General features: G+C 46.8%; 1 protein-coding gene across 6 annotated transcripts in view; it reads right to left on the bottom strand.

The window, feature by feature from the left end:
• Positions 1-26559, bottom strand: part of Hth (Meis homeobox homothorax) — a 617913-nt gene that overhangs the window by 421496 nt on the left and 169858 nt on the right. For all 6 annotated transcript variants that reach the window (XM_076803532.1, XM_076803533.1, XM_076803536.1 and 3 more), the window contains exon 7: positions 16192-16321. In XM_076803532.1, coding sequence (XP_076659647.1) covers positions 16192-16321 — 130 coding nt within the window. The remainder of the gene's footprint in view (positions 1-16191; positions 16322-26559) is intronic.

Genomic DNA, 26559 nt, shown 5'->3' with positions numbered 1-26559 from the left:
TTTTCTAGCCGAAGTTTCGCTCTCTGGAAACTCTGGAACAGAGTTACGAAGTTAAAATAATTTTCAATTTATTCATTTACGGTGCAATCTAAAAATCGAATTGCGATTTCTTTCTTTGTCTGGTTTATCAGCGCTCTAACTGTTAGAGTAGAATCGCCTAACTGTTTGAAGCGCGCTCAACGATTTCAGAGGCGCAAACACGCTGGACAAAATGGCGGGCGGCACGGGCGAAAATTTTACATTTGGCACGCGCGCCTCCTCCCGTCTATTTCCACGCCAAGACCGTTTGGTATCGTTTCTGCCCGGCGATCGGGCACGGATGTGTTTTGTCTGTTTTATCGTAATGCTAATGAGTCAAGCGCACTGACGCAGATGCGGTCGCTATTAATATAATTAGCATTCGAGTTGTACTCCACCGGGGTTATGCAATATTTTTTCCTTCGGGCACACCGCGAGGAAACGAAACGAAACGCTCGCATGCACCGAGTTTTATATGGTAATTAGGGAATCGATTGCAACGTTCGAGCGTGATTGCAATCGCGGCGGCGGCGGTCTCGTACCGGTTGCCTTACGCTTTGCCGCCACTCGACGCTAATTAGAGTCGAAATCGGAAAATTCACCGTCCCCTCTATCGATACCCGGCTTCTATGCCCGTCTGTTCCACCGGATACGAGGGATATACTCGTAGACGCTCGATTCTCTGTGAACATCGATGTTAATTAACTGTTTGCATTATGCCTCGTCGGCGGATAGTAACGCCGCGCCGTCTCGCCGCCGATTTCTTTCCATAAACTAAACCTTTCAGCCGGTAGAATGCTATTTATTGGTGGAACTGTACTGCGGTATAAATTCAAAAGCAGCTCCGAGCGATGTGGAACGCTAATCGAACATTAATAAGTCTTCCCAGAAACGATACCGATTCCTACACATAGCGCACCTTTCGATTGCCATTCAAGATACGCTGTTCTCAATATAATACAAACATTCGAATTCCAAATAATTCATTAATTGTGAGGGCTACGAATTAATTTCTATCACCGAAGAAAATTGAAATAGCGAATTCCGTTGAAAATAGTATGCAGTATGTACTATATCCCTGTATAGGTATGGACTTAACCTCTTCGAACGCGAAGAGCGAGTCTCGAAATCAGTCTGGCGGAAACTAGGGCGAAGTTTCATTTACAAGAATCTATTTCGAATGTTTCCTGGATCCGGATCCGGATCCGCCAAGGAGCTCCTGAAAGTTTCAAACCGCCAATCAATGAATCCGTGAAAGATGCAGGATTTCCACTATGCGTCGTTCGAAGTCTATGCATCTTTCCATTCATCGTGGAACCGATTCACGCGCGGCTGCCAATTCTCCGGGCGTTCTCTCTCGTATTCCCGACGCTTTCGGGGAACTTGAGCAACGGCCGGCCGTAGTTTCGCTGTAATTCGTGACCGATCTGCTAACCGGCTGACAGGAAGAAAGAATCTCGGTGCTTCCGAGAAGACAATCAAAGGGAGCCTGGGCCGCGACGGCGGCGCGGCGGCCGAGCCCGGTCATTTCGGCATGACGACTTAAAAAAATACGAACTACGTCAATACGCACGCGAGCTAGCCGGAGAGAGAAAGAGAGAGAGAGAGAGAGAGAGAGAGAGAGAGAGAGAGAGAGAGAAAGAGAGAGCGGAGAGGAGTTTAGGTTATCTTACGTGTTCGGAACAGCTGTCAGTTAGAGGTGCTCAACCGCGACGGAATAAATCATCGAGATAGATCGGGCCGGGTCGGGCCGTGCCTACGCTCGCGCGAGCGGACGCCAACGTAGCTTTCGAGGATCGCGTGATCGAGCCTCTATCGCCGCCGCAGAGACTAATCCGGTCATTAGAAAACGCTTTGTCCCGGTGAAAAATGGCTTCGATCCTTAATCCCGCTGGTGAAGCATGACCGTGTCGCTCGAACCGGAGATACCGGTGTAGAACTCTTTTCGATGAGAACTTTCTTCTACTTTGCGGACCTACACTGCGAGCAGATAGCTCGGGACTGAAACGGTTCGTTAAAAATCATTGGTCTCGGAAGATTTTCGTTTTCAGTGCCATCTGCTTCGCTCGTTCGATTCCTCGCGACGGTGGCTTGTACCGAGTCCGAGGAATTGTGTTTCGAAATTGATTATAGGCGATGTGTTTCCACGCGTTATTGTTCGCTTTCTAAAACTTGAAGGTGGTTCGGGGAGAATATGAAAAAGTCTGAATCATCGAGAAATTGTTGTAACATCTGTAACGTCGACAACAAACTAAAGTTTTTTTCCTCGAATGGTTAATTGTTGCAATTCCGAAGCAATTGGAGTATAGCAGACAGCTGTTAGTTCCTTCTATATTATTATTTTGCCTACGTGTACGATCCAAGGGACAAGACTGACAAGATAACTTCCAAAGCGTCTGTTTCAAACGAATTTATCACTCACAGTTCACATTTCCATTTTGAAGCGTTAAGATCGCTAGAACGCCGCTGAAGCACCGGTTTAAATTTCTATCGTTGAGTCGCGGAAATGCGAGTAGATAGCTACGTGCGAACGCTGTTGCAAAACATCCAGCCACAGGTGTTGAAAAAGATCGGGACCGAGAATCCGTGGCACGTAGACATAATTTTTCAAAGACGGAAGCTAGAAATCGTCCGGCCAATCTCTTTCTCTCTCTCTCTCTCTCTCTCTCTCTCTCTCTCTCTCTCTCTCTCTCACGGCAATGAAAGAAACAACTGGTTCTCATTATTTGTATCGCTTTGCTCCGGCATTATACTTTCTAACGACAACAGCGCTCTCAACGATACCGTAACGATCGCGACAGACACGGATCGTGATCAAAGCGGCCGACGACGGTGTCGCGGAGCGTACAGGTGCAAGTGTCGTCGGGGATGTTCCCCAACGGATCGATAACACATGCGCGATCCGCGATCCTCGGGACGCCCCGCTCTTTTTCCCCCGTGGCTGTCACATTGTGTGTTAATCAACGCTACACGCGCCAAGGGACACGAGGCTTCCTTTCTCGGAAGGCACGATCCGCAACAAAGCGGACAAAAATCGCGAGACGAAATTGGACGGCGTTCCGCGAAACGGCCGCGACCTTGCTCGACATTTCATCTGCCTGTCCTCGCCCCCCTCAGTGGTCATCGCGAAACAAAAGGAAACCGGTCGAGCCGATTTTTACCGTCTGTCACTCGATACTCGAAACAATAATATCCATAACGATAGATGACGCGTCGGCACTTCGAAAAATCACAGACTTGTCGAAACTGTCGAATCCAATTTGTTGAAATGTTCCCATATTCTTTTCCTTTACCCCTTGCACTATAACATCAAGCCAGAGTCGTGATGAAGATTTCGAACAAGGTCTACTAAGTAGGTATGTTATTAATAGACTCTAATGCGTTTATAACAAAAACGAGTGAGTGTAATTTAAAAAATTGAAAGAAAATTAATTTTTATCTCACTCCAGGTTGTTGTCATTCAGGCAGAACATTTCTGTTTTGCATAAAGATCCGCAGTTATTAATTTTCTTTAACACTAGAACTACCGAAGCAGTCAAAACGACTGGTTCCTAATTTTTTCTTTCACGATTGCTGCAATTACAAAAATGTTTCTATCAGAAATTTTTGAACGAACTTCTTAATTGAAGCAAATGTTAGAATAAAAATGTTACGAGGTTTGAGCATATGTAATCTTGTCATTATTACAAAGCAATATGCATCAGTTGTATTTATCACTCGGTAGTTGTAGTGCTGAACCGAAATAAAATGCTACTTTGTTGTTGTTCGTGTATAATCATTGAAGACTACATAGGCGAATTTGTGAACGACAAAGAAGGTCTAATCACTGCAACCGTAAAATAAATTATAATACAATGGGTTAACCCTCCAGTGCACTGGTGAACAGTACTCCTCGCAATGACTAGACTATTTGTGATAGTTGAACCTACCCGACCCGTCACGCCTATAACACGAGGATAGGTTTGCGTTAACTCGATGCATCGAACAAAGTTGCAGACGCTGTTAAGCGTGGACGGAGAAAAGAGAAATCCTTTCGCCGACGCGATGGGATTTTCTGAGAAATACCGTCTCGATTCCGCCGATTCTCGTGGCTATTCCCCGGGTTCGTCAAAACAGGCGAGCGGAGTCTCGCGTGATGATCGAGCACATTGAAACAGGCAAATTTCCTGCATGCGATCCACCCCTTTCTCACTGCGCGATTTCGTTCTAAACGACTCTGTATCAGCGACGTTGATGCTTGCCAGCCCTTGTCGACGATTCATTTCGATCTTTTTCATTCTTTTCAAACTAACGCGTGCGGATGCACTGTTACGTTCCAGCAAAACGAAACCGCTCTCCCCCCTCGCTCCCCCCAGACGAAAATTATGTGGTTCGTACTTCATACAAAGTATAAAGTCTTTGAAAACCCTCCGGAAGGAGGTGGTTAGAGCGTCCGACCGATTTTGAATGTAAATTATCGTCGTACAGGTAAAAGACCACCGCACAGACAGAGAGGCCTCCGCTAACCTCCGCGTGTCGGATACACGCGCGGCGCAACTTTTATGCAACTCGAAACATTTCGAGTTTATTTTCGGTGATTAAAATTAATTCGTCGGTTATAGTTTTTACCGAGAATTTTAACTGCTTCAACCCTCCGCGGGCAACCTGGGTCGTTTGTGCACGGACCAAAATCTCGCTCTTCGATTTCTTTACTTCCAATATTCATTTTTTTCCCATTAACGCCTCGCACATTTGACGTTCCAACGATTACATATTAAGATAGAGACTTCAATACGTGTGCTAGAATCTTTTTAGAATTTTTGAAAGCCTGGGACAGTAGAAACAATTAGTCGTGGGATAATCTTAAATATTTTACACTTAATTTTGTCGAGTCGATCGACGCAGGAAGATTTATATTTTGCGACAGAGAATCCCTCGACAACGAAGGAGACCGAGGAAACTTTTCGGCGGCCCGAAAGCGTTAAACGTTATCGCGTGGAGCAACGGGATCCAATAACGTCGTCATTCATTGCCGGCGGCCGATCATTTTTCACGCGATCTCGGAGCGTTGATATTCCGGGGAGGGGCAAAAAAAAAACGCGCATCCGGTGTTGTCCGCGGCTGCCGATATCCGCGTGGCGTTTTCGCCGCTATCGTGCGCTCGCACGCGTTGCCCGGCCGCCGATCCGCCGCGGTTCCCGCTCAGATAACCGCCTCAATAATTAACAAAACTAAATACGCGGACGCTGCATTATTTATCGGCTGTTTGCCAAGAGCAAATTTCAGAATATTTACCTGCGACTCGCGTTTCGCGCTATGCGCCGCGCCGAGCCGGCTCGCATTGGCATCCTAATAAACGTCGGGTATATCCCGACGGCTGATTTAAAAATAGTCGTAAATACGGATCTCTGTTGCCCGGCGCGTCCCGCGTGCCGATCCGAGAGAGAGAGAGAGAGAGAGAGAGAGAGAGAGAAAGCACCACGCGGCCCCTGACCGGCCGGAGAAAAATCAATTAAGCCGCTTATGTGAAATATCGGCGCAATTACGCGCGATTGCCAAATCTAGCCGGGGTATCGATGGCCGCATTATCGAGCGGCCAGGCGGCCGCCATCGCCGGTTTCACCTGCCGATCCTCTCTCGTGCCATGCCGCGCCGCCCGTCACTTTTTCATTCGTCGTTGCGTTTTTATTGCCGGCCGAGCGTTATCTCGCGCGCACGATCGAAACCGCGCCGCACCGGCAATCCGGATCCGCTGGATCCACGCGTTTTCCGCGCAACCAGATTTACTGCTAACTACCTGTCCGAGAGTAACTTCTATCGTCGCGGTAATAACGATTAGAACTTGTTTCGGGCCCCTCCGTCCCTGCCCTTTAACGCCGCGTCCCTTCCGCCAGGAATTTCTGCTAATTATTCCATGCAGAAATTCAGTCGACTCTGTCCCCGAAATATTCGTCATACAGGTTTTCCACTACGAACTCACTCGCGCGTACATACACTCTTTTTTACTAATCAAATTCACCCTTGTATATATTTCCTCCAAAACGAGAAACATAACATTCATATTTGTTAGACTTTGCTTAAAATCTTCGTCGCGAGTCTGTCTCGTAATAACACGGCAAGGTGTTAAGATACTTCTTGCGAGCTTCTTGGGAGACTTCAAAAATTGAATGAAGGTTAATCGGGAATGTACAATGCAAAATTAGGGACACTAATCGTTCAAAGAAAAATTGAAAACGTACGTCGTACACTACGTGAGTTTACCAGTGTATCACAAAAAAAGTAATCTCAAAGAACAAATATAACAAATAAACTGTGGATTTGATGTAGTTATAACGAAACTGAGTAGATGAAATTTAAAACAATACGGGATAAACAGAAGTTTCACACTAAACCTACCACGGTAAAAATGACCGGTTTTCTATTTCACAATTACAATTTTCATAGGAAATGACTGAATTGACTTCTTTAGTTAAGCACATATTATCACGAAAATCGTACAAAGTTTAACACGTTGACTGCCATGTCACCAATATGTGGGTGACGGAATTATTTGTCCAGGTTTTATAATGAATTTTTACGTTAACATTTTCATTGTAGCAAATTTGATTAGAATATGTAAAATGCAAGAAAGTTGGAGGACTATTCAATATCATACATTTAATTGTTTTCAATGTTTATCTCATTAAATAACTCTCTTTGATTTTATGGAATTTTTGAGGTTTCTAGTGTGGCAGTCAAAGTGTTAAGTAAATTCAATCTTCTCCTTCCTATAAGACGTTTCACTTTTATATGTTTTGTGCTTGGTAGGTTTAGCGTTAATATTATTTACAACGTGCTGAAACGATTAAAGGAAGAATGGAAATTTCACCTGGCTTTTGCGTCGTGCAGTTGATGCGGACATGTTTATTCTGTAGGAAGATCCGCAGTCTGGTAATAAAATGTAGTGTAGAAAGTAATTAAAAGAAAATCGGTTGAACGAACTCTGAATTAGTAATTGTTTGAAAATGTTTTTAATTTCGAGCTTCATAAACCTCGCAACGCTCCGATTAGCTGGACGAACATGAGACTCGCGAGGATGGAGTGCAGTTTTACTGGCCGATCGTTCTCGTCTATGGTCGAACGATGCATCCGCGTCGAATAACTCTGTCCAATCGTTTGTCCACGCTCGGGGGAGATGAAAAAGGTCGGATAATCGTGTTTCGAGACGTCCAGGGAGCGTTGACCACTCGAGTTCCCACCGCGGGAATCTTGGAATCCACTTACCGAAGAATCCCATGGCTACCGATTCGCGCTCGATAAGCGGGATTTTTCAGCGCGCGGCCGAGAGACCGACGACTTTACCGAGAAACGAGCGAGGAAGCGCGATAACGCGAATTATTCAAATCAATGAACCCTGACAGCCGGCAGCCGGAACGGCGGCGCGAGGAAAAACCAGCGATTAAAGGCATAGTAAACAGTAATATTAATGAGAGTGCCACCGGCTGTCATGTCCGGCTATCGAACCGTCCCGCGAGCAGCCATCGATAGCCCGCCAGTGACGCAAGTTTATTATTCATTAACGTGTCAATTAACTTCAATGTCGTGGTGCCTTGGCCGACACTTTGCACTTTCGCTCGGCTCTCTCGTTAGCATCACGAGCGTCGACCGGATCGACGAGCCGATTCACCAGCACGTGGCGTTATCGTACGCCGGTTTTTCGGCTCTGCCCGTTCAGAGAAAAACCGTCGGTTCGACCGCGTGGTCGTATCTCCAAGATTCGACGAACACGATTACCGGAGATAATCTTGAGCCTTGAGTCTTGGAACCCCGCGACATTGACAAATCTGCGCTTGCTCAACAACCTATTTGTTACATTACAACTTTCGGAGGCATCCAACACCACGGACGTCACGGATCTCTCTATTAACTTATCGATAACGCTCCTTAAAATAGCGATCGTTTCCTTCGAATGAGAGACCCCGTTTCAGAAACTCGTCGGTTACTCAAACTCCTTATCGAACGGACGTTCCACGCGCACGTTCCAATTGTAGACCACGGTTTTAAACTATTCGAAAGCCTCCTCGAGGGACGGCAGGACCCAGACTCCGAGCCTGCATCTGCCAGGACCTAGATCGAGCCGATACAGCCCTGTTGGAGGATCGGAGGATCTAAGAGAGCGGATCGAAGCCGATCCGAAAAGCGGGCCGTGGAAAGAATAAAGGGAGCCGTGTTCGGCGAGGTTTTACGCAGGACACGGGTAAGAAAAAGGGGTTACAAGTCGCAGGAGTTCACGACGCGGAGGCCTCATTATGGCTCGCGCGGGGGAGACGCGAGGCCGCGGAGAAGGATAGGAGAGAGAGAGAGAGAAAGAGAAAGAGAGAGAGAGAGAGAAAAAAGGTGCGGCCCGATAACCGACCGATACCGGGACTCGCTGAAAACACAGAAAACAGAGAATCAGCCTCATTACTTCTATCTCGCTCTGTCTCTCTGCCTCCCTCTCGCACGTGCGCCGATTTCCAGGAATTCTCCGTGATCTTTGGTCCCCGGTACACGCTTTAACACGCTCCACCCCTCCCGGTGGTATCGTGCTTCCTCGATCGTCTCTTCATTTATTTCTTTCTCCTCCTCTTCAACGGTCCCGGGGCAGATAGTTGTCAGAAACCGGCGGATATCTGGTCACCGGGAACTTTTTCCTCGCTGGACCGAGATGAGAGAACCGTGGTGGGAGAGGGGGGACAAGAGAGCAACAGAGAGAGAGAGAGAGGGGGGGGGCAGAGCTCGTGGACGGAGACGAGGCTCGACGAACCGTCGATTAAGGATCTCCACGACGGAGGAGCACGAAAACTGCGACCGACCGGGTAGGTTGTTACGAGAGGCAGAGAGAGGGACACACGGGGCACGGTTGACAGGACTCGTTCCCGCCGAATCGAGAGGGTCGATCTACTCCGTAAAGCCCGAGGATGCCGGAGAAAAAACGATCGGAGGCGGAGAGAGGACCCCTTTCGTCCCGATCCGATGGTGCCGCGCGCCACGGAGATAAACGGATCGATAGAAGCCCCCCGAGATTGTTTCCAGCATTGGAGAACCAAGTCCGTTCCCCCGGCTTAGATCGTAGATCGATGGCTTGTTAAGCTAACGAGCCTCCTTCGCAAGAGATTCACCCGGACCTATCGAACTTCGACGAGCGAGCCGAGCGTCCCGAATTCTACAAGAAAATCTACCCTTTCTATGGCGCATAGAAAGATTCAGGCAGTTTCATAGTACAGCAGAAACTCGCACGTTCCGACCTCGTTCGTTGCATACCAGCAACTCCCACTACGAGTTGTTGGAACTTCTGGAACTCGTGGTGGGGATCGTGGTGGCTACGTAGAAACTGATTGGCTACCTCTTTCGTTGCACCGCTGTCGATTTTTGCACGAATTTTTGGTCCCGTTTGCTGCAGCCAGCGTTACAGGTTTCACGGGGACAGGTGCGCGCGCGGACCCATTCTGGACGAATAAGGTCGTGCACGAGGATTAAAAGTTTCGCGGCGGCAAATTGACGAGTTCTCACGGAAAACGGCTACACGTTTCCTAACGCGGAACGTTTTGTTCGGCGAGGTCGGATCGCGATCGATCAGCCGAGATAGAATCTCTCTCCTCTAGCCTCGCGACGGGATAGAAGGTATACGTGTTTATCCGCGAGCGATTGCGACACGATATGTTAATGTCCGTGGTGAGCTCTTCCCACGTGTCGCTAACACGCGTTTGCAGCTTGTCCCGGAAAGATATTCCGCCCCGACGCCCGGGGATTATACGCAAACACGAGCGCGTCACAGGCGCTTCGACAATATTAATAGAGAATAATCGTCATCCACTCTCGCGCGGTCGAATGCTCGCCGCAAAGTCAAGGAATCACCTCGCTCCGTGACCAAGGTTTCCTCTAGAAGGCGAGGGGACGGAAATAGAACCGGTACGATTTCGAGATGGATCAACGTTTTATGAATGCTGTTCCGTCGATACCGCTAACTTTAGTCGCACCGCGCTATGAAAAGCTGCATTAAAACTATTACAAGACCGAAGCCAGGTAGATACACTTCCGTGAATAATAATGATAGCAGTAAAAATACTCGGACGGTCGAATTCGCGATGGAATTGACTAAATGCGGAAGGGAAGCCTGATCGCACGGTTCCCGCTATTTCGAGTGAAATTAATAATATCGTCTTTGCAAGCTCGATGCACGGCCCGTTCTAAGCGGTCCGGAAGTTGCACGTGGGACTGTGCGAAGAAAATTCGACGATTTCCGCTGAGTCGATTTCTTCGAGTTCGAATGGTGCAGCGGTGAAACTGAAAAACCGTGAGACAGAGGAATAAATTTCACGGTTATCTGGTATCAGCGTCTACGGCTCGTTCACGTCATTACCGACGAGGCTGTATTTTTCCCTGGTGGAAAAGTTCCGGCGAAACAAGTGAAACGATCGGGGTACACGAGAAAGGGAAGAACTCGGCGGCGTCTCCACGACGATAGAAATTAGGGCCCGGAGGTTCCACGGGCAACGTCAAAGATGATATCTGACGGCAAACAAGCCGGCACGTTAACGAGCCCTCCGGACGAGAGGGAAACGACGAAAAGGGCCGATAGATTGACCGAAACAACGGAGAAAAGCCTTCGAAGGGCTCCGAACAAATGCCTTGTTCGACGGTGACAACTTCGATGAGGCGGCCGATCCTATCTCGACGCGTCGGCCGACCGAGACCGGGACGCTCGCGACGCGGGTTGACGATCCTCTCGAGCGTGTGGGCGAGCCTGAAACTGATCGCGGACCGACCAAATGTTCCGACGAAAACGGAAACCTACCTCTTGTGTTAATATCTTCCTCGTACAAGACGAGTATTGTCATTACAATTGCCTGTGCCGTTGTTAAAATTATTTTTCTAATCCAACGATTATCACGATGGGCATGTGATTTCTTTGATCGAATACTCTTTGCCAGAGGTGCAACAATGCTAATGACCTCGTTTAACTCGGAGATGCAACAACTGTATTTTCTCAGTAATCTTTGAGGTGTTTCTTGAATACACTTTGCCCAGGGCAAACAATACACCATGCTCGAAACTGTGACTTTAAAATGACGGGTACGCGATCGAAAAAGTGTTCGTAGCTTTCGAATCTCGGAAACGGCGGCGCTACTTTTACGGCGAAAATTTGGTCAGCAGGAGCAACTTTCTAACCAGTTGCCTCTAATCTGAGTCGATAGTTGGAGAGAATCGGGTCTCGTCAACCCTCGTTTTCCGCGGCGCAGTAAAATGCTCTCCGTTTGATGCCGAGCAGCTTCCGCTCGATCGCGGGAGAAAGCAACGGATCGGCAGTGTTTCTCGCGACGGGCACTTTCCACGCGCGAAAATTCCTGTTACAGCAGTGCACACTTAAGCGTCTACAGTTAGGGACCGAATGCGGACCCTTAAGTGCAAGAATGCCAACACTGGACTACACTATAGCTTGGTGACGTCACTCGGGTTCTGACTATAGCATTTCCCCTACAATTCATTCCAGAAATCCCTCGCTCTGGTAACGCTATCAAATTTGGAATCGGGGGGATAGCGACGGACACTTAAGCGTGCAAATGAGCGGACAGTGAACTGTGCACTATTGTACCCAGCGGACCAAAGTGTCCGCGAGTCGCGGCCCGCGACAGATCCAGCCGCGAGAGATCGGTATCTGCTCACGAACCGGCGCGGCGCGCGGATCGAAGCGGAGCCGAGCGGAGAACGCGATCGGGGAAGAGGGAACAATGTTACGCTCGCGACCGTTTCATTGTACCCGATGCTGTAATGGGATAACGATCGCGATAGTTCGCCGCGGTGCTAGATGCTCCCGCGGATAGGCCGACGCTCGCCGATTCCGTGCTGATCGCATGAAACGCGACGACGGCCGATCCGAGGTGTTGCGTTACTGTTTAACGTACTTTAATTAATACGACCGCGGCGGCTCGCGAGCCCGATCGAAATCTCGTCACGAACGCGACGTTTCTCATGCGATGAATTTTAAATCCGACGACAAATATGCGGTCACAGCTGTTACGGGTAGATGACACCCACGGCAAGACGGATTTATGAAATCGCGCTGTCCCCGGGAAAATGTACGATTCTTCGCGATGCATGTAATTACGTGTGGAATTCGCTTTCTCGCTCTCTCCCTCTCTGCAAAATCGTTAACACGAACGTTACGTTGACGGACGTATCGCTGGAGGAATCTTTTTCAGAAATTTGTTCAAGCAGCGTGCTCCATAATTTAGTACCTCCGATTTCAAGACCACAAGGAAGAACGCTGTTCATAGTTCACATCATTTTTTCTAGGTCAAATGCAGTCTTCCGCGCTGTATCTCAAGTAAATTTGTTCACGTTCAATTCAACATAAATGAACAACTCCAATTTTAACCCTTTGCACTCGCAGCTATTTTAACTCCAAAACGAAACATTTCTTCTGACCTACAATATTTCCCTTCTATATTTTTTCATGTTATACATACGAAAATAGTGTAATTTACTCGTAGAATACCCGAGTGTCTAGTAATTTATTAAGTACAAACACATTTAATAATGTAAAAAATATTTTGAATAATGATACAGCAATTTTTAGTGGCGCCATTCGAGTGCTAAGGGTTAAGCCTACGAGAAGGAACACCGTTTCCAGTGTACTGAACTACCTCTCAAGCAAAATTTTTCATAATCTAGTGACTCCAACTACTACTGCGGTTTGTACACTACTGTAGTTTCTTCAGACTTGACAAAAGATTCTGTTATGAAGAATTAACTGCAAATCATGGCTGTGGTGTTGTGTTTCCCTAATTGTTGGCAGCGGATTGCCAGTTGATTTTGACGGTAGGAGCGGCGGCACCTCATCGGAGTCTGCGAGAAGCGCCATCGGCCAGACGAGACGCAACACGACGACGGCAACGACGGGCTTAAACGTTCCGCGGCACCGTTTCCGAAGCCATTCATTCCGTCTCCACCTCCCCCCCCCCGCCACCCTCCAGGTCAGCGCACGCTTTTGATTGTTATTGATCAACCGTTTTGACTCTCTGTTGCACGCACGCACACGCGCACGCAGAAAACTCGGAGGACGAGCCGAAGAAGCAGGCACACCTATACGATTGCACACAAGCCGACCGAAGCGGCGAGAGCTGGCATGCCACGCGGCTCTATAACGTTGCCACGACACAGCGAATATAGAGACGGCGGACCTTAATGAATCTTTATGGGATGGTGTCGTGAACTTGTATACCCTCCGGTGACTGACTGAACCCGACCGCGCTAACCATTGGCGCGACTCCGCCGCCGATTTCTGCACCGCGAAATCGTTCCCCTTGTTCCGCGCGAAACCTCTTGCCCCCTTCGACCACCGTCCGACCGAACTCTGCCAAAGGAAATTTCCTGAGACTTCGTCGGCGGTTCCATCGACTGGGCGAACAATTTTGAAAACATTCGAAGCGGTCGACGATCCTTGTAACTGGTCTGCCGATTTTTGTGCGTTTGCAGCTCTTGCAGAGATTTTTAACCCTTAGCACTCGAATGGCCACTGAAAATTGCGGTATCATTATTCAAAATATTTTTTACATTATTAAATTGGTTTATATATATATATAATTGAATTGTTTAATGTTGCTTCAACATCAAAGGTCATTAGCAACACGGTACATTTTCTTACAATATATTATACAAATTTGTATCCTTGATATACTTGGCAAGACCATCATTACTAAAAACTTCAGTATTGTACGAGTAAATTGCACCATTTTTGTATGTATCACATGAAAAAAAAATCTATAGGGAAATATTTTAGGAATATTCGGAAGTTTCGTTTTGGAGTTAAAATAGCTTCGAGTGCAAAGGGTTAACACTACTTGCGCAGCACTAAAAGAGCCTATTATGCATTAATTTATAAAAAGAACAAGAGCTTGTAGATCCAAATTTTTAGCCATTTTTTAATAATATATATCCGAATGTTGAATAGTTCCTCACGGATGCGTCTTTACAATCTCCGTAATCGTAAATTAAAAATGTTAGAACCTGCCATTTTGAGTGTTAAGAACCTCAAATGATTTGCTGACACAAGTCAATTCACTGGGCCCGAGGAATTGCGACTTCGTTCGATCCTCGTTTCTTTAAGTGTGTTTACAAGGATGTAAATTTCCAGGAAGTTACACAGCATAGTTACAGTACACTCTTCCTCTTCCGCGTCTACTTGTTTACCATTTTCTTTGCCGAGTTTGCGCATCAAGGTCGAATTCAAGATTAAGTACACGATTCCGACAAAGTTCGAAGCACGGCATCTTGATTCACATTCACAAAAAGAATATGCAGTGAAGAATGAACGAAGCCGTCGTAAGAAGCAAGAACTCTGGTGTTTGAAACTTATAGCACACTCTTCGAGTCTTCGATAAAGATTTCACTGTTTGAACATGTACAACAAATGGCCACCGGACATCGGTTTTTATTTTCTTCGTGAAAGTACCGATTTCATTTAATGCAACTGAATGTCCAGTTAGGAGACGCCGATTACATCCGATCGGCGCCAATGTTTTAACGGAATGTGTGGGGCGACGAATAGAAAAAAAAATGGAGCATTTGCTACGCCAATGGCGACGGGTTGCTCATTAGCCCCGACGCTGGCGTTGCCGCGGGTTTGATGGTGTTGACGCGCTCGTCGGTGTTCGTAAAATTTGAAGGGCGTGCAGAAGCTCCGTGGGGTCTCGACTAGTCGCGTCTTGATTGTCCTCAACCCGTTGCTCGTCGCGTGATATTGTCATTAGCCCGCCTAGCCCATGAACGTTGCCTCTTTCCACGCGGAGACCCACTTAGGTCGCTATCGATCGGTGTCGACGGATCGATTCGAAAACTTCTCACGACTCGCTGCGATCGAACCGTTCCGCCAACGTGCGAACAAATCGTTCTTTCCATTACCACCGAACCTACCATTAAAACTGGCGGGTATGCGTCGCCTTATAAAAATTACACGATTGAAGTTACATACAATTGATGGAAAAAGTATTCGTGCATCTCTTTTAAAAACGGGACCTTTTAAAAATTGGACCAAATGGATTCAGATTTTTCTAGGTATTAGAGAGGTTGGAAAGACTTAAAAATCGCGATCTTTACTTTTGTCACCGCAATTGCGACCAAGAACATTTTTTAAAAAATTATGTGTACACCACCTAGTAAACTAATTCTCCTAATATCTCAAAAAAATCGTGACCTTACTTTTTCCATCACAATTGCAACCAATAACAATTTTTAAGAAATTATGTGTACACTACCTAGTAAACTAATTCTAATATTAAAAGAAAAATCGCGGCCTTACTTTTTCCATTGCAATTGCGACCAATAACAATTTTTAAGAAATTATGTGTACAGTACCTAGTAAACAAATTCTTCCAATATCTAAAAAAAGAAGATTCAAGCCATTTGATATTTTTAGCGTGAAAACAGGCGTTTTCAGAGCTGTTTAGGGATTTCTCAACAGAGAGCAGAAGCAAAGTTTTAACGCGAGCGGTGGTTGGACGTTCGGTAAAAGCAATTTTTGTTCGATTTCCGATTGCATCAATTGGCCCGTAAAAATCGATACTTTAGCATTTGCAGTTTAATAACTAGGAGTCGATTCTAGCGAGATAGAAGATGCGATTGAACTATAATTTTCAACGGATTAATGGGGATTGAAATTCGGAAATGGAGTAATAACGAATGACAAAGCATCGCCACCCGTTTCAATCGAAATGAAATTGTCTCGCGGGGAATATACGACGGGACTGTCTATTTCGAAAACTAAATTGAAAACATGTTGATCACGTTTCTGGATGATTATGCGAAAAAGAGGCCGACGATTGTCTGTCAGATTACTTCAGACGGAATTGCACGCAAACGAGATCAAAATTTGATCTACGAATCTTCTCTTGATATACACTACACACAATAATAATTGTAGGAGAAAGTAGCTTGCTACTAAAAGAGGAAGAAGATCCAAAACAAGCTTTCATGGTGATGATCTTAGCACGTTGCTGGCTGGCTATTTCGAAAACCAACCTGTACAGTCAGAAATCATTCTTCATTTGAATACAAGATCAAAGTCCCATATGCTAACAATCTTACTTAGCCTAAATTAAGACAACCAAGTAGAAATTTACGAGGACCAGTGAAATCTACTTTCTCCCAGTTTGCTTCATAAAAATTCGGACTTACCAGGATCCGAGGAGTCCAGGCTGGTGGGTGCTTGTTGGCTGAGGGGTCCAGGTGTGCCCCCGCTGCCAGGACTGCGTGCATCATCGTTACCACCTGCACCGGGGTACGAGAGCGACGAGGAGGGTGGCCTCTGTAACAAAAAGAAAAACAGCAATGATCACAAAACACGTTCGCTAGTTCATAACACTTTCGATTTCGCTGGGGACCGCGTAAAAAGCTCGCGTCAGGATCATTTCGGGTTTCTGAATCTGGTGTAATCACAGAGTAATTTCATACAATTTTTAGGGGAACTTTTTTCCTAGACCTGGGCGACTGATGGCTCACGGGCTGCCGATGCTCGAGCAGCTACCCCCACTACCGCGCTCCTACTCGCACGAGCGCGAGAGGGGAATACGAGCTCCCCTTACTCACTAGCAAACGTAGTAACTTACTATAGTCTGAGAAAAATGAGAAGATATTTCTATTACTAGACTGCGGATTTTAGGCATTTATGACAAATATAAGTAGGTGTAATTTAAAACTGTTACGTTATTTTCAACATATTAACACCTTGACTGCCAAACTAGAAGCCTGACAAATTCCACATAATCGAAGTAAGTTATTCAATGAAATAAAAACTGAAAAAAATTAAATGTATGATATCGAGTAGTCCCCCAACTTTCTTACATTTTACTGGCCCTAATCAAATTTCTTACAATGAATATATTGACATAAAAATTCATTTGAAAACCTGGACAAATAATTCCGTCACCCATATATGGGTGACATGGCAATCAACGTGTTAAGAAAGTTTGTTGCAATTTAGGTAGAAAGTACTCATTTCGCGTAAATATCCTAAGTCTGTTTATTAAATCTCGGTTCGCTCGTTACGAATATGACTATTTCTAAATAATGGCACAATTGAGGGTAGCTGTTGCCTTTTGGGAGAGGAAGTGCAAAAACAGGATCACAACCACCAATGTCGGATGTAGCTACGTATTTCTCCATTTTCTACAATTCATGGAATTATGCATAGAAGATTAACACTGATATTGAAGACTGTATAGTATATACGGTCCCGTTGCGCGTCCACGGAATACCATTGACGAACCAGCGCGGCGCGGCCGACCGATTTCGATCTCGATTAAAGGCGGAGCACACGTACCACTCCTCGAAAATGCTCGCGGCATAAATGATTCGGCGACGCGCGCGTCCTACAAATCGACACGGCCCGGAATTATTCGCGCTCGGTTATTCCGCGGGTGTAGGCCGTGTGATAATCACGGATCCTGGCCCGCTCCGGGGGAAAAAAAAACGGCGAGCAAAGCGCCGCGTGCGAACCCGTGCGAGGAATCGACGATGCTGGATCGGGCCCGCCCGGTTTCGGGAACGGGCCTAATTGTTCCCCGCCCGGGCTCCTCGTCTTTCGCGGCCGATCCATAAACGATTTTGCGAGCCGAACTCGAACGGTCAACGCCGCGCGCACCGAAACTCACGACCCACATCGATCCTTTTTGTAATTATTAACGCATTACCCGCCCGGTGGGTATTTCGTCATTTCTGAAAGCCTGTGATCCGGTGCCGAGATTTCTTAATCAATTTTCATCCGAGAAATTACTTTCGTTAATGCAACGCAGCAATTTCTCTCGGGAGTGTCGTTTAACGCTTAAGTATTATAAACTTCGAGACCGCTCGTAATTTCCATTCATCCGTGTTTCATTATTCATTAATAATACAAGATGAATGTTTCAATAGTTAGGCACTTAAGGCCCTAATCATTGTGCAAATGTATAATAGGAATTTGTTTTCAGGAAGTGTCTGACTATTGGTTGGGCGCTGAAACAAAGCAGATTTATCCTATAAAGCAAGAATAATTGGATTGAATTTTTATTTATCACTTGCAATAAATATAACCGCTCCGGAAGACCTTCTATTGTGGACATTTCAACAGCTATAGTACTTAAGAGTTAAAAGAACATTTTTGAACCACTGTCGATACTGCTACAGAAAAGAGACAATCGCAAACGTTTTACGCTTCGTTCTTGAAGAATCCAAAAACGAATTTCTTGGAGGAGGAGCAAGATTCCATGTAAGGAAAGGGTAAACGCAAAAACACGAAGAAATAAAGACCGTTGAATCTTAGGATTAACACGATAAATCGTGTCGAGATTACGCGAAGCTCGGAGAGCATTCCTATTTGTCTGGCATCGTTCGAGTATTCGAGATCGATGGGGGGGAATCGCCGGGACGATAAAAATTAGCTGAAAAACAGAAGTGGTTGCTACGCTAGAAAGGTCGCGAATTCTCGTGGCCGAAGTGAAGCTGTTTAAATCAGATATCTCCATTCGACAGAAAATGTCCGCGCCGCGCGGAATTTCAATGTTCGTCGCCGCATCTCCAAGGTGAATAACAGTGGTCGCGACGAGAGAAAGAGAGGAGAGAGAGAGAGAGAGAGAGAGAGAGAGAGAGAGAGAGAGCCGGACGAACGGCTGGCCGGGTCGGGAAGTCTCGACCGGTCTCCTCGTCGACGTTCCACGTCCTCGTTATGCGTCTCCGTGCAGGAAGGTCCTATAGATTTGACCGTGTAACGATTTTAACCAGATACGAGAGCAGGCAATCGAGAGAGGGAGCGAGTCGGTATATTATCGCGAAGATGACGCCTATGACAGCATGTGGGAGTAGCTGTCACTCATTGTTGCTCCGGCAGACGTGATATATCCAGACATTTCGCTTCGTGATACCAGCTACGGGATTCTTATCCTATGACCTCGAGCCGCGATCGATATCGAGATTTTGCGCCTAAGTGAGTGTTCCGGCTGGCTGGAATTCAATTGCAGAAACTATCATATTTAATTTATCGCTTCACCTACCGGAAGACCGTCAACAAGCCTCGAACGAGCCACGGCAAAAAAATAAAGTAACCGAAGAATTTTCTTTTGAATTGTACAGAAACCGCTCACACGTTCGTTAACACCGTCACGGATAAGTGGCGTTCACGATCCCGCAGTTTACTCGAAGGTGGTAGAATTTTACACACATTGTTGTTTAACCCTCGTACGTTCCTCACGGTGAAAACTCACCAATTTATTATTTTCACTGAAAAATTACTGATCCCTGTGTCGACTAGTCTGTGTTGTGAAAACATGTCTTCAAAATACAACGTTATGCATAACTGGTTGATTTAAAGTTTAAAGCAGAAATGGATGAAACACAAATATTCAGAGAATGCACGAGTTCTTCTGCTAAGTTGTTTGAATATTTCATAAATAGTGCTTTGTATTATTATTTTAATTCCGGTAACGAACGTATTGACCGATGATCATCGAATGCCCATTGACGGAGCAAGAGTTTATACGATGTGAACGAGTTTGGAGTGAAATGTTGATTTGAATGAGTCTCGTGAAAGTGTTTGAATCCATATTATTGTAAAATGAATAAGGGTTTATTGGGTATTTTGCGGTGGAATTCGATTTCCAAGGAGTTAAACGATTGAGCTGCGCGAGCGCGGTTTAATTAACTTGAAATAATTCCCATTCCGAACGTCTTAATTTTCATTAGACGGCTCGGCAATCACTTGTCCCGGACACGCAGAGGATATACGTCGAGTGAGCGAGTACAAGAGCGGTAACAAGCGAAGGGGGGACATTAATAATGCATCGGTTGTCGCTGGATTGCTTCCTACTAGCACCAAGTACGAAACAAAGGGCGCTGGTTGTCATTGTCACCTTCGAGGTGAAGATCATCTTGTTGGCCGCAATCGTTTGAATCGAGTAATTGCGTGGAAGACACCGAGCGTGCGGATGAATCGATTACACGTTCTTATGTCACCCAAACGTGAACGGATTTATATTCTCGATCGGCCACATCGTCAACCATAACCATAACCAATGACCGCGCTCGCGCGCACATAAAAACCTGTTCCCATCGTTCAGGTTCCTTCACGCTATTTTCTAACGGTCAAACGCCAATAAACTACGTTCTGCTCAAAACCGAGGAAACTAATTAATTACACCATAAAATAATTCGAGAACGCAGAACAGCGTTTATACGCGTTTTACTCCGTCTTAAAGCGAATCTCGACGCATCGAAAACGCGTTTACCGTGTTTTCGATTAACCGTTTATTAATGCGGGCGTGCAAACAGGACGATTTAGTCGATAATTTAGAACGAAAGTCCTTTACGATCTCAGTAATTATCGGACTGTGGATTTTATGCATTTATATCGTTCATGGTATCGTAAAACTCGGCGTCGTAGGATCGTTCGAAGTGTTCAATCAGATTATTACCTTGCTCGGAACATAGTGCAAGCTCTAATAACGGAATCGAGTTTTTCCTTATTTCCAGTGTTTATAAATCGGTCCTTGGAAATCGTGAAGCGCGCGAAGGTCCGCAGTTTGGTACAATAAAACCTCGATCGTTGCAATCTCGTTTATGCCAGGACGAGTTGTTGGAAATTCTGGATCTGTTGATGAGGATTACGGTGGCTACATAATATCCCGAAGCGAGAATACTTTTGTCGCATTTTCGGTCCCGTTTCGTGCAACCAGCGAGGCTCTACTGTAATGGTGAAACTGGAGAACCCGAATAGGTTAGTTTAGACCGAGTTTTCTTAACATTAGGCAGTTTGAACGTTGGGAACGATTTCTGGTGCGAGCATCGTGCGTTTCATGCGACATTTTCGTTCGATTGAACGAGCGACAGCGACGTTAGAGGGCAAAGAGGAGGGGAGACGAAGTCTCGATCCAGATTCCGCGCCGCGAGGACACCGGTCACGGCGGATCGACGCCGATGACGTCACTTCCTACTAAAGCCCCGTCTCTTTTTCGTTTTTTAAATGGACAGCAAGGGTCCACTGCGTGACTTGTGTCGATGCAATGATAAACGGTTAACGGGTCGACGGGCTACGCGCTCTCGTTCCACCTCGTTGCGTCTCTCGCTCTCCTCTCCTCTCATCTCCTCGCCTCAGCCTCCGCCGCCACGATCCGTCTACAGGCGCTCTTAAAGCGTAATTCGACAAACCGGATGTCTGGTCTGCCCCTTAAATAAATCAGTTGCCCGCATCTCATATTCCACCCCTGCCGGCAACTGTCACCCGTACTCCCCCGCGTTTCGTTCATCCCTGTCCACCGAGGAAAAACACCAGATCGCAATGGACGTCCGCGACGCTGGAAAACCCGACGAACCTAACCACGGGGACCGATGCTGGCCCATGGATTTCAGAGAAACGTGATCGGTGACGAAATTAGGGCGGCACCTAGCTGACAACACCCGGTGAAAGGGAGTTCTGGGACGTTCTTCAAGGTTCGTTCAGGTGGACCGATTGTCGAGCGAGAATACGCTCATTGTTCGTTCCTCTCGCGTGGAATCGATTCGACAGACTCCTTCTCGACTGATAGCTTATGTTTCAGTGCGGCGGGATATGTTTTATGATTCCGATAAGAATAGTTTTATTTACCCCCTTGCCGTACAACAACGTGCCAGACCCGTGACGAAGACTTCAAACAAAATCAACTAAATGCCAATGCTACGTTATGCCTCCATTTTTTGGTCGAAATAAAATTCTGCTCTTTCGCAAAGTAACATTGAAGCAAAAGTAAATGCGAGCACGCAATAAATATAATTTTTTCTTCCGTGAAATTATTAACACGTTCCCTGTCGCGTGCACCACTTTCACTACACGCTGAATAAAATTGCTTGCACTCGATGTATTAATTTATTCGTTCTGAAATGAACTAAATTACAGTGTCAGATGCATACGTCGTTACTAAGTAACTAATAATAATTATTGGTGTAATGGCATCGAAAATATCCATCTGTACAATCATCAAAACCATTTTTAATGTTAATGAAGAAATAAGAACGGATCTTAAAAATTAGGTAAGTGGACTTGACAGGAGTAGTACGATGATATTCATCTGCAAAGGGTTGATTTTAAATATAATCGTTGATTAATTTCCAAGGTAAGGAATAAAAAGCTAAAATCCATAAAGACGGAGCTGTAGACTAATTCTGGTGATCGTTTGTACGTCCCAGAATTCTCTCTTCGTAATCACCTCCGGTTCTCGCGACTCTGCGGCTGGGAGGCTCGATTAGCTTATTACCGCCTTTCTTTTTCAATTAACGACTGCAGGAGGCGCGAGTATGCAACGGGAGTAAATCAACGGGCCTGGTCTGAACGAGAGAAAGTTCCTCCGGAGGCGCGAAACGCATGGTTCGTCGGTTGCACGGAAAGTTCAAGGTTCGAAAGTCGTCCGGAGTCTGGTGTCCGATCGCGGGTCCCGGGAGGAAGACGAATGATAGTCGGCCGACCACGGCGTCAACGACGATAAATTACAATCCCGGTGGCGAAGTGGCGCCGCGATGCGCCGCGCCGGTGTGTATCGCGCGGCGATCGCGAGCCGATGACTTACGCGCGAGCGAGCGAGCGAACGAGTAAGCAAAACGCGCGAGCGAGTAAGCAGGCGAGCAAGCAAGCAAGCGCGCCTCCGAGTCATTGTACCCACGTATTAATTGGTCGTCGTAACATAATGCCGTATAATTATGTAATTAGCGGCCGGGCATTAGTCTCGCTGACTGGTTTACGGGCGAGATACGTAAATCTCCGCAATTAATTTATTGGCGCTCGGAGAAAAGCGGCGGGACATCGATGAACGATCCGAAGAGCAACGGAGGCGAGAAACCAAGAGAGACAAAGAGAGAGAGAGAGGGTAAGAGCACGCGAAGAAGCGAAGAGGAGAGCGTTGCGCGCGAAGAATGGTGCTGGACCGAAAGAGAGGGAAACGTAGAGGCGTCGCGCGAGTGGACGAGAAAGAGGAGAGCGTCCAACGAGATTATGGAAGCGAGAAAGCATAAGTATGGCCATCGAGGCGGAGGCGCGATCGGTCGCGGCTTCTCCGGGCTGTTTCTCGGATCGTCGAAGAGGAGGCGGGCACAGGCACCGATAGCGAGGGTCGAGGGCAACGTCGAGATCCTCCGCCGAGCCTGAAGAGCAGTCACCGGGTTCCCTGTCCGGCGCAGTCTTGAATTTCTCGACGATACCGGCCTGCCTTGCCCGCGATCATAAATTACGATTTATTGCGGAGGCAGCGCCTCCGCGCGAACGACTATCTTACCGTTATGTCAGCACGGCACAATTATATTTACATTTCCTTGGTAATGGAATTCTAGACACGTCGCTGCCGCGAACACCGTGTTCGGATTCTTGGGGGTTGGAGGATTTGCTCGCTGGCTTTGGGGATTTAATGCGGCGCCGCTCTCTGACAACCATTAGCAACTCTAACGGTTGAGTTATAGAGCGCTTTGTTCGCGCGATACATCTGGAGCGGACCCGGCCGAGCACTTTTTGCTCCCGGGAGCGACGCTCTGCCGGAGAAAGAACAGATTTCAGGCAACAACGATGAAGGACTATCTTAATTTGCTGCCTCCGCTGCCAGCCAGGGGCGATGACATAACTTTTAATATACGGAAACTTCATCAAATTGCTCGCCGTCATTTATATCTTAGTTCCAGTGACTGGAAATGAACAAAACACGGGATTCGCACGGATCGTGTTCGTCCAATGTAACGCATTATTAGAGTGCGGATATTTAGGCAAAATAAAAATTGTATCAATTGCAAGCTACAGGAGCTACACATGGACACTTATATGTTTTCTGAATAATTTCAACGAGTTGAAAAAGTCCAACAGATTTTTAAACTCTTTAAATGCCTTCGTTGCTTTGCATTCGCTCTACTCATTGTTGTCATAAATGCATAAAATCCGCAGTCTGCTCGCTATCGACAGCCTTCTCTTTTCGTTAGAACAGTTTGGTTCTAGCCTTCGACGAGGACGCGTTGAATATCTTCAGGTGTGTCCAGACTATATGACGTTTAAGAAAAAAGAAAGACGCCTATCCCACACCAAATCTGAAGAACAAACACTCTCCATTTTGTAAATGCTCTCCACAAAAATGTGTTTTGGTGGCTTCTGTTTCCTCGGAGCAGTGTCGCCACATTAACACTCGTCTCCCCACTCTACCTTCCCCTTCTACGACGCCGTTCCCCCACGCTTCCGCCACGACCCGGTCACGTGACGCGTTTTGTCTCTGTCGTGCATGCTCCACAATGTCACGTGACTAATCCGGTAATGACAGGGAGAGGGTAACTGTATTCCCCTGAATTCGAGTCAATTCCCCTGATCTGGCGACACTGCCCCGGAGTCAGGCTGATCTCTGCTCACGCGTTAGTCTATAGCGTTCGTTTCCTTATCGTCGACAATTGCGTCAGCAAGCGACGAGGAAGCGAGAGTGACGAATACCAGAGCAATTACCGATTGACAGTCGTCGTCGGTAGGTCAGCTGAAGCGCGGGCTGACGTTCCGAGCTCGTTCACGGGTACGAGAGACTTTGTCAGCGTTGTCGAGCGAGTTCAATTTTCATGGAACTTAATCGTGCGGGAGTTTGTACGATCCACTCGAGCAGGACTTCGACTAGAGGGAGAGAGAGAGAGAGAGAGAGAGAGAGAGAGAGAGAGAGAGAGAGAGAGAGAGAGAGAAAGAGCTGAAGAGGACTCGAGGCTCTGGGTCAAGCGAACGCTTCAAGAAGGTTCAGCGAGGAAGGGTGGGCCAACACTCGACCAGCTGATGGATGTAATCAACATTCCTGCCTAATCACAATATGCCTCACTCCCTTTTCCTCGAGGACCCGGGGATCTTCTGTCCTCCTCGAGACGTCGGGCCTCGACGGAGATTTGCAGACGCGTTCCCCGGCGCGACGTGTTCGTTTTAATTTGGTCGCCGTATAAATTAGACTTCCAAATGATTCGAGCTCCGCTCAAAAACCGCGACGAAAAACCGGGATCCTGCGTCGTCGATTTCGAAATCGAATTCCTCGATTTACAATGCGCCGTTCCTGCCGCGTCGCGTCGCGCCGGATCGGGTCGGATCCGGTCGGTTGTCGTCGGTTCCTGCGGCGATCGGAATCGGCCAGCGGAGATCGTCGGGAACACTGAATCACGGCCCGACAGCTATTTTTACGAAATTCCAATAATCGCCCGGCCGACGACTCCCGCCCGGTGTCGAAAACTCTTTAATCTTCCGCACGACAGCGTACAAATATATCTTAATCGATGATCGAGGCGATTTAGATTCATGGGATTAATTAAACGTTTAAACGGTTCCCTGTCGAAAGTAGCCGGCGACTAACGAAAGGTGTCTTCGAAATCAGCAAACATTGCACCTTCTGATCATGATTCATTTGGAGTGCTCAAGTCATCCTCCGTCGAATCGAAGAATCTTAACGTTGAAGAGCCAAGTACGTGGTAGCTGCTGATCCTTAGGCATTGTTCACAGTTTCTCCGTCGATTGAAAGACACGATAGACTTCTTTTCTCAATGATTTTAATCGTTTAAACACAACAATATCCTTCTGAAGCTTTCACTGTTTTATGTTTCAGTTACAACCTATCTTGTCGAGCTTGCCGAAGAGTCGGACAAGAGCTAACGAAAGGTGTTTCCGGAACTAGAAAGTATTGTAGACACTGTACCATATACAGAGTACGCGTGTGCAAACAGAACGTGTGTAAGCCGGTCATCGATAACAATCAATCTATGATAAAAATATTAACGTCATTTCTTTGTGGAATTATTAAAGATTGACCAGAGCAGGTCATAACAAGTACAGTGAATTCTCGATATATGTCAACAACAAGGGTCTTGCCAGCGTCATGTATCCTTACGTTTGCACTCCTCAGCGTCCGAGGCCTTTAGCGGTAGTGCGGATAATTTCCCGACGTTTATCATCGAGGCCTTGGCGACATATATAGAGAAATCGCTGCACAGTGCGGAACCGTAACAAACAGAGTTCTAACCTCTTCGACTAAGATTAATTTGGAGTTCGAAAGTCGTTCTGCAGGAAATAGAACTGTAGAGTTAGAGAGATAAGCAGCAAATAAATGGCTTGCATGGGAGCGCAGATAACAATTGCTATTACTCGATGAGTCGAAACGTCTCATCCGCCGTGCCGTGAGAAACGGAGAATCCTCGTGGAGGAAAGAGGCGGAGGAGAAGAAGACGAAGCAGAAGAAGAAGAAGAAGACGAAGAAGAAGGGGACATATAAAGCCGGTAATCTCGAGGCTGGCAGAAGGAAGAGGATTTTAAGCGACGTCGATCGAGCCAGGTTTACGCTGCGTCTACGGGGTTCGCAGGTAACGATAACGGGAGCCAGACCGCCGGTAACAACGCGGTCAAACCGGCAGCGAATACGGTACGAAGCCTCGGACTCATATCTAGTGGCACGGTGGCGGCGTTCCTCGGCTAATTGGTTTCCCGTGTTGCCCTCGTCTCCCTCGGGATAAGACGACCACGATCCCCGGCCCTCCCCCTCAGCCCGGTCGCCCCTTGTTCTATCGCGT

This window comes from Halictus rubicundus, chromosome 18 (genome assembly GCF_050948215.1).
Source record: "Halictus rubicundus isolate RS-2024b chromosome 18, iyHalRubi1_principal, whole genome shotgun sequence".
In the NCBI taxonomy this organism is placed as follows: domain Eukaryota; kingdom Metazoa; phylum Arthropoda; class Insecta; order Hymenoptera; family Halictidae; genus Halictus; species Halictus rubicundus.
Note: the sequence above shows the minus strand (reverse complement) of the source record. Positions and strands in the feature narration are given on the sequence as shown.